General features: G+C 40.2%; 1 protein-coding gene across 1 annotated transcript in view; it reads left to right on the forward strand.

Moving 5' to 3' along the window:
* LOC129523817 (uncharacterized) overlaps positions 1-5,811 on the forward strand; it is a 163,637-nt gene extending 157,826 nt beyond the window's left edge. Inside the window, exon 4 of the mRNA XM_063708885.1 lies at positions 5,275-5,811. Within this exon, the coding sequence (XP_063564955.1) occupies positions 5,275-5,323 (49 nt within the window). The 3' untranslated portion in view covers positions 5,324-5,811. The remainder of the gene's footprint in view (positions 1-5,274) is intronic.
* Positions 5,812-8,810: the final 2,999 nt, after the last annotated feature.

The following is an 8,810-nucleotide window of genomic DNA, read 5'->3' on the forward strand; positions in this document are numbered from 1 at the left end:
TACACATATATGTTATCATAACATAAAACATGTAAAAGGGGCATTTGTTTGAAAGTATATATTAGTCTGTATAATTTACTTTGCAGTATCATGAATGCTCTTATTTTTAAAAGTAGGAGTAGTTACTGTCAATTACTAATTTTTAGTACAAATAATTTAGCAGATATCTGAAAAAATTACAATTTTTAAATAGAGGTTTTATTTTAAATTAGTTTTAGATTCATACAGAAATTGGGAAGAAAATGCAGATTTCCCATGTAGACGCAACCTAGTTTCCCCTCTTTTTAACATATCAACATGTATCAGATAGGTTTAACATCTTTTTTTTTTTTTTTTTTTTTTTCCAGAGAGAGTCTCAACCAGGCTGGAGTGCAGTGGCGTGATCTCGGCTCACTGCAACCTCCGCCTCCCAGGTTCAAGCGATTCTCCTGCCTCAGCCTCCTGAGTAGCTGGTATTACAGGCGCCTGCCATCATGCCCGGCTAATTTTTGTATTTTTAGTAGAGATGAGGTTTCACCACGTTGGCCAGGCTGGTCTTGAACTCCTGATCTCAGGTGATCCGCCCGCCTCAGCCTCCCAAAGTGCTGGGATTACAGACATGAGCCACCACTCCTGACCAACATCTTACATCATTTCTCGTCATACTTAATGACTGGGTATTACTATATTATTAAATAAGCTCACATCTTATTTGGTTTCCCTTAGTTCTGCCTTTTTCTCTCCCAGGATCCTATCTAGGATCCCATAGGACATTTAGTCATCATGTCAGGCTCTTCTTGGCTGTGACAGTCTCTCCGACTTTACTTCTGAGGACCTGGAACAGTGTTAGGAGGATTGGTCAGGTATTGTGTAGAATGTCCTCCATTGTGGTTTACTTGGGGTTTTTCTCATAATCAGCCTGGGTTTAGGGGTTTGCGGGAAGCAGAGCAGATGTGTAGTGTGTCCACAAAAAGAGTCAAAGACTGTGAAATATTTGAAGAGATGTATTCTGAGCCAAATATGAGTGACCATGGCCCTTGACACAGCCCTCAGGAGACCCTGAGAACATGTGCTCAAGGTCGTTGGGGTGCAGGTTGGTTCTATACATTTTAGGGAGATAGGAGACATCAATCAAGTGTATTTAAGATATATATTGGTTCGGTCCAGAAAGGTGGGACAACCCAATGGATTAGGGTGGGGTGGGGCTTCCAGGTTATAGGTACATTTAAAATTTTTCTGACTGGCAGTTTGTTGAAAGACTTACTATCAATAGAAAGGAGTGTCTGGGCTATGATAAGGGGTTATGGAGACCAAGGTTTTGTCATGGAGATGAAGCTTCCAGGTAGCAGGCTTCAGAGAGAATAGATTGTAAATGTTTCTTATCAGATTTTAGGTTGTGTTGATGTTAAATGCTGATTGGCTTTTCCTGAATTCCAAAAGGGAGGAGGGCATCATGAGGCATGTCTGACCACCTCTTTCCCATCATAGCCTGAACCAGTCTTCCAGGTTAACTTTGGTGTCCCCTGGTGGAGAGGTGGTTGTGGGAAAGATCTTTGAATTTTATTTTTGGTTTGCAAGTGCTAGTGTAGTCACTTCATGCTCTCAAGATGTGTTATCACCATTAATGTTAACTTTTATCACTTGGTTGAGGCAGTGTTTTCAGGTTTTTCACTGTGAGGTTACTTTTTTCCCATGTCTATATTGTATGTATGCTTTTGGAGGAAGTCATCATGCAGAGCTCATACTTAAAGGAGTGGGGAGTTAGCCCCACCTCCTTGATGGCTGTCTATATCAGGTATTTGGAATTCTTCTGTATAAGAGATTTCTATTCAGCCCATTTGCATATCTGTTTAATCATTTATTTATACCAGTATGGGTCCACAGATAGTTACTTTAATCTTTTGGTGGTTATCTAATTGTACAGTATTTTGTTGCTCTTTGTTCATAGCTGTGGCCATTGGTAGCTCTTTCCACTGGCTCCTTTTACATAATTTCATGGTTTTTTTTTATAATTTATTTCTGTTACTTCAAAAGTACCCTGGCTCATATATTTTCTGTCCCAGTCCTAGTTTCAGCTATTTCTTCTAATAGCCCTGATTTCTTTTGTTAGAGAATGGTATGAAAAACTTACATCTGGCCACTAAATGTGGTCATTGCGTCATGACACTTACAGCTGACAGTGCAAAGAAATATATGTGTGTCTTCTAACTTATATGTACCCACTTAATTATAAAGGTTTCTATGTGGAACCATCTATGTATATGTTAAGCTAAATGTGAGTTTATACTTAGGTTGTATATATATATATTCTGACTCATTATGACAGAGATCATTCTAGGCTTCCCTATTTTTTATCTGTAACTTCTCACTGTAATAGTGAGGAACCTGGCTCCTACTATCTGCCATTTATTTCATCCCTTGTACCATTGGGAACAAGGAGTTCATTCTTGATCAAGATTCCAGGTTGGGACTTAATAAGAAATATATGTTTGGTCTGTGTCTGCAGTTCCTGGTACAGAGCTTCTAAAACTATTATAATTTCCTGAACAGTAGGGGTGCTAGGAGCATCTTGTGTTCTAATATTTGGTCTTTGGCCCTGGTTCCTGACGCAGAGTTCCTAAATCTCTTGGAATCTCCTGGATAATAGGAATGGCTTCTGTTCTAATAAGGACACTCTGTGGGTTCCTGGATGGTTTCAGGATGGGGATGGTCACCAGAAAGACCAAGCCATGATAAGAAGGTTGTAACTTTTAGCTTAACATGCAATCCTTTGAGGGTGTGAAGGGACTGGAAATGGAGTTAATAATCCGTCATGTCTACATGATGAAGCTTCCATAAAAATTCCTAAAATATGGAATTTGGAAAGTTCCAGATCAAGGCTGACAGATTTGATGTCTAGTGAGGGCTCATCTATCATAGATAGTGCCTTCTAGCATGTCGTGACATGGCAGAATGGGGAAATGGGCTCCTAGATGCTTTTATAAGGGCACTGGTTTCATTCATGAGGACAGCACTCTCATGATCCGATCACCTCTCGGTTACCTCTGAATACCATCCCTTTGGGGATTACATTTCAAAATAGGAATTTGGGGTGGGGGTGTACACACATTGAGACCATAATAACTAGTAAACATAAGTAAGTATTTCCTAGTTCCATAAGCCATCATAGCAAATTGTCAAACCTGAAGAGGGGGTGTAGGAATGCCTAGTTTCTGGCCGAGTCATATAGAAGTTTGGGTAAACTGGGGATTCACTACTTGTGATTGGCATCTGAGGTTGTGGACAGTCTGGTGTTACTAAGCCCTTAACTTGTAGGGTGTATACTAACTCCAGGTAATCAGTGTCACAGTTGAATTACAGGATACCCAATTGTTTTCCAGAGAGTTGGAATATTGGTTGGTATGGGAAACACCCCCCACCCCCCCACAATTTGCTGTTAAAAGTGGAGTGTTGATAGTATAGAGGAAAATCGTGGTTATTTTTCTTTTTACAGATATAGTAGTTTCAAAATTAACTATTATCCCTATGGGAAATAACTTTATAAAATAGAGTCCACTGTTGGTGTATATAGTACGTTTTGTTTTTAGTCTATGGCTTCTACTCATTTCCAGCTCAGCACCTTTGGCCCACCACTTGCAACATACATTGGTAATACAGTTCGATTCTTGGTTGCACTCTGTATTTTGTCCTTAGATACTTCCACATCCTAAATCATTTAATTTGTGTAGATTGTGATTTGTTCTTTGTGCATTAAAATTCTGTGGGTTTTATCAAATGCATAGTGTCAGATATCCACTACTGAAGCAGCATACAGAATACTTCAAATCCCCACCCCAGACAGTCACTGATCTGACTATCATCTCTTTGGTTGTGCTTTTTCCAGAATGTTATATGAATGGAGTCATATAATGTATAGCATCTTCATACTGCCACCCTTTACTTAGCAACATAGATGCAAGATTCATTCATTTGTTTTCATGGATTGACAGTTCATTCCTTTCTGTTGGTGAATGGTGTTCCATTGCGTGGTTGTACTTCAAATTGATTATGCATTCAGCTATTGAAGAACGTTCTGATTACTTCAAGTTTTGGCCATTATGAGTAGAGTGCCTCGTATATAATTACATGCTAGTTTTTGTTTGAACATAATTTTTCAAAGCAGCTGTCTAAACATACACAATTTAGGGGTGCATTTGTTGGATTGTAAGGTAAGACTTGTTTATCTTTGGGAAAAACTGTCAAACTATTTCCCAAAGTGGCTGTACCCATTCATGCATTCTGCCAGTAATGAATGGCCGTACCTATTGTTCTTCAACCTCCAATTGTTACTGTTGAGCTTTTTTAAGAGTACCACAGTTGTACTAGGTGTGCAGTGATATCTCAGCATTATTTTAATTTGCAGTCTCCTAATGAGATATATTGAGCATCCTTTTGTGTGATTATGTGATATCTGTATATTTTCTTTTTTTTCTTTTTTCTTTTTTTTTTTATTGAGATAGAGTCTCGTTCTGTCACTCAGGCTGGAGTGCAGTGGCGTGATCTTGGGTCACTGCAACCTCCACCTCCGATGTTCAAGCAATTCTCTTGCATCAGCCTCCCAAGTAGCTGGGATTACAGGCACCCACCACCATGCGTGGCTAATTTTTTTGTATTTTTAGTAGAGAGGGGGTATCACTATGTTGGCCAGGCTGATCTCAAATTCCTGACCTCAGGTGACTCACCCGCCTCAGCCTCCCAAAGTGCTGGGGTTATAGGCATGAGCCACCACACCTGGCCTGCTATCTATACATTTTATTTGGCTGGATGTCTGTTCAGATATTTACCCAGTTTTATTTGGGTTTTTAGTTTTCTTAGTGTTCGTTTGAAGAGTTCTTTGTGTATCTTCAATACAGTTTTTAAAATCACGTTTGTATTTTCTAAATATCTTCTCACAGTGTGTCTTGTCTTTTTGTTCTCTGAATAGGGTTTTTCATAGTAGAAAATTTAGCTTTATAAAGTCTGTTCTCAGTATTTTCACGAATTGGCACTTGATGCTGTGTGTAAAAACTCAACACCAGATCCAATGTCTCTTAGGTTTTCTTTTAGATTATAGTTTTGCATTTGAAGTTGTAGTCTCTGGACTATTTTGAGTAGGTTTTTGTGTTTTAATTTGTGTATAGAGTCATTTCATTCCATTTGGCTTCCAAATAATTCTTCCATCACCATTTATGGGAAGGGTATGGATGTAGTGGCCTTTATTTCGGTTTGAATTTCCAAAATTAAGACACTGAATAAACTGAATATTGAATTTTATAGGTATTTCAGGACAGCCAGGAGGGGGCGCACATCCGCCGAGAAACTGTGAGCAAGAGCGTCTGTGCTGAACCACGGAGCCACCAGAGGGCGCGCGATCCCGCCCCAACGAACTTCCCGCGGAGGTGCCAGAAGCAGCGAGGAGCTTCAACTTCCTCAGGGCAGCACGAGGGTCGTGTTAACTTGGTGTTCTTCATTGGTGAGTAAAAAGCTCCTGTCCACGGCCCTGAGTGCCAAGGAGTGAGTATTTAGAGTACTCTGCAGAGGAAGAACTTCATCTAGAAAAAGAAAACCCACAAATCGCACTGTTTGGAGTACACCCTAGTATCATTGTCAACGTCCAAGACACAGTGGCTGCTAATATATATTCTTACAGTGGCCTCTAATATAATAATCACACTGTGCCCTACATTACTATGATATCCACACCGTGCCCTAACACCCATATAATATCCACACCATGCCCTAACACTGATGTAATCCACACCATCGCTTCAAATACTAATGTAATAATATCCACACCATGCCCTATCACTGATCTAGTCCACACCATTGCTTCCAATACTAATGTAATAATATCCACACCATGCCCTAACACTGATCTAATCCACACCATCGCTTCCAATACTAATGTAGTAATATCGACACCATGCCTTAACGCCAATCTAATCCACACCATCACTTCCAATACTAATGGAATAATATCCCCACCTTGGCCTATCATTGATTTAATCCACACCATCACTCCCAATACTAATGTAATAATATCCACACCATGCCCTATCGCTGATCTAATCCACACCATCACTTCCAATAATAATGTAATAATATCCACACCATGCCCTATCACTGCTCTAGTCCACACCATCGCTTCCAATACTAATGTAATAATATGCACACCATGCCCTATCACTGATCTAATCCACACCATCACTTCCAATACTAATGTAATAATATCCACACCATGCCCTATCACTGAGCTAGTCCACACCATCGCTTCCAATGCTAATGAAGTAATATCCACACCATGCCCTATCACTGATCTAATCCACACCATCGCCTCCAATACTGATGTAGCAATATCCACACCATGCCCTATCACTGATCTAATCCACACCATCGGTTCCAATACTAATGTAATAATATCCACACCATGCCCTATCACTGATCTAATCCACACCATCGCTTCCAATACTGACGTAGCAATATCCACACCATGCCCTATCACTGATCTAATCCACACCATCACTTCCAATACTAATGTAGTAATATCCACACCATGCCCTATCACTGATCTAATCCACACCATCGCTTCCAATACTGACGTAGCAATATCCACACCATGCCCTATCACTGATCTAATCCACACCATCACTTCCAATACTAATGTAGTAATATCCACACCATGCCCTATCACTGATCTAATCCACACCATCGCTTCCAATACTAATGTAGTAATATCCACACCATGCCCTATCACTGACCTAATCCACACCATCGCTTCCAATACTAATGTAATAATATCCACACTATGCCCTAACACTGATCTAGTCCACACCATCGCTTCCAATACTAATGTAATATTATCCACACCGTGCCCTATCACTGATCTAATCCATACCATCGCTTCCAATACTGATGTAGCAATATCCACACCATGCCCTATCACTGACATGATCCACACCATCGCTTCCAATACTAATGTAATAATATGGACACCTAGCCCTATCACGGATCTAGTCCACACCATCGCTTCCAATACTAATGTAGTTTTATCCACACCATGCCCTATCACTGATCTAATCCACACCATCGCTTCCAATACTAATGTAATAATATCCACACCATGCCCTAACACTGATCTAGTCCACACCATCGCTTCCAATACTAATGTAGTGATATACAGACCATGCCCTATCACTGATCTAGTCCACAACATCGCTTCCAATACTAATGTAATAATATCCACACCATGCTCTATCACTGATCTAGTCCACACCATCGCTTCCAATACTAATTTAATAATATCCACACCATGCCCTATCACTGATCTAATCCACACCATCGCTTCCAATACTAATGTAATAATATCCACACCATGCCCTATAACTGATCTAATCCACACCATCGCTTCCAATACTAATGTAGTAATATCCACACCATGCCCTATCACTGATCTAGTCCACACCATCGCTTCCAATACTAATGTAATAATATCCACACCATGCCCTATCACTGATTTAATCCACACCATCACTGCCAATACTAATGTAATAATATCCACACCATGTCCTATCACTGATCTAGTCCACACCATCGCTTCCAATACTAATGTATTAATACCACACCATGCCCTATTACTGATCTAATCCACACCATCGCTTCCAATACTAATGTAGTAATATCCCCACCATGCCCTGTCACTGATCTAATCCACAGAATCGCTTCCAATGCTAATGAAGTAATATCCACACCATGCCCTGTCGATGATCTAATCCACACCGTCGCTTCCAATACTAGTGCAATAATATCCACACCATGCCCTATCACTGATCTAATCCACACCATCGATTCCAATACTAATGTAATAATATACACACCATGCCCTATCACTGATCTAATCCACACCATCGCTTCCAATAGTAATGTAATAATATCCACACCATGCCCTACCACTGACATAATCCACACCATCACATCCAATACTAATGTAATAATATCCACACCATGCCCTATCACTGATCTAATCCACACCATCGCTTCCAATAGTAATGTCATAATATCTACACCATGCCCTATCACTGATCTAGTCCAGACCATCGCCACAAATACTAATGTAATAATATCCACAGCATGCCCTATCACTGATATAATCCACACCATCGCTTCCAATACTAATGAAATAATATCCACACCATGCCCTGTCACTGATCTAATCCACACTATCGCTTCCAATACTAATGTAGTAATATCCACACCATGCCCTATCCCTGATCTAATCCACACCATCGCTTCCAGTACTAATGGAGTAATATCGACACCATGCCTTAACGCCGATCTAATCCACACAATCACTTCCAATAGTAATGAAATAATATCCCCACCATGGCCTATCATTGATCTAATCCACACCATCACTCCCAATACTAATGTAATAATATCCACACCATGCCCTATCGCTGATCTAATCCACACCATCACTTCCAATAATAATGTAATAATATCCACACCATGCCCTATCACTGCTCTAGTCCACACCATCGCTTCCAATACTAATGTAATAATATGCACACCATGCCCTATCACTGATCTAATCCACACCATCACTTCCAATACTAATGTAATAATATCCACACCATGCCCTATCACTGAGCTAGTCCACACCATCGCTTCCAATGCTAATGAAGTAATATCCACACCATGCCCTATCACTGATCTAATCCACACCATCGCCTCCAATACTGATGTAGCAATATCCACACCATGCCCTATCACTGATCTAATCCACACCATCGGTTCCAATACTAATGTAATAATAT

The sequence above is a fragment of the Gorilla gorilla genome, chromosome 6 (assembly GCF_029281585.2).
Source record: "Gorilla gorilla gorilla isolate KB3781 chromosome 6, NHGRI_mGorGor1-v2.1_pri, whole genome shotgun sequence".
Taxonomy (NCBI): Eukaryota; Metazoa; Chordata; class Mammalia; order Primates; family Hominidae; genus Gorilla; species Gorilla gorilla.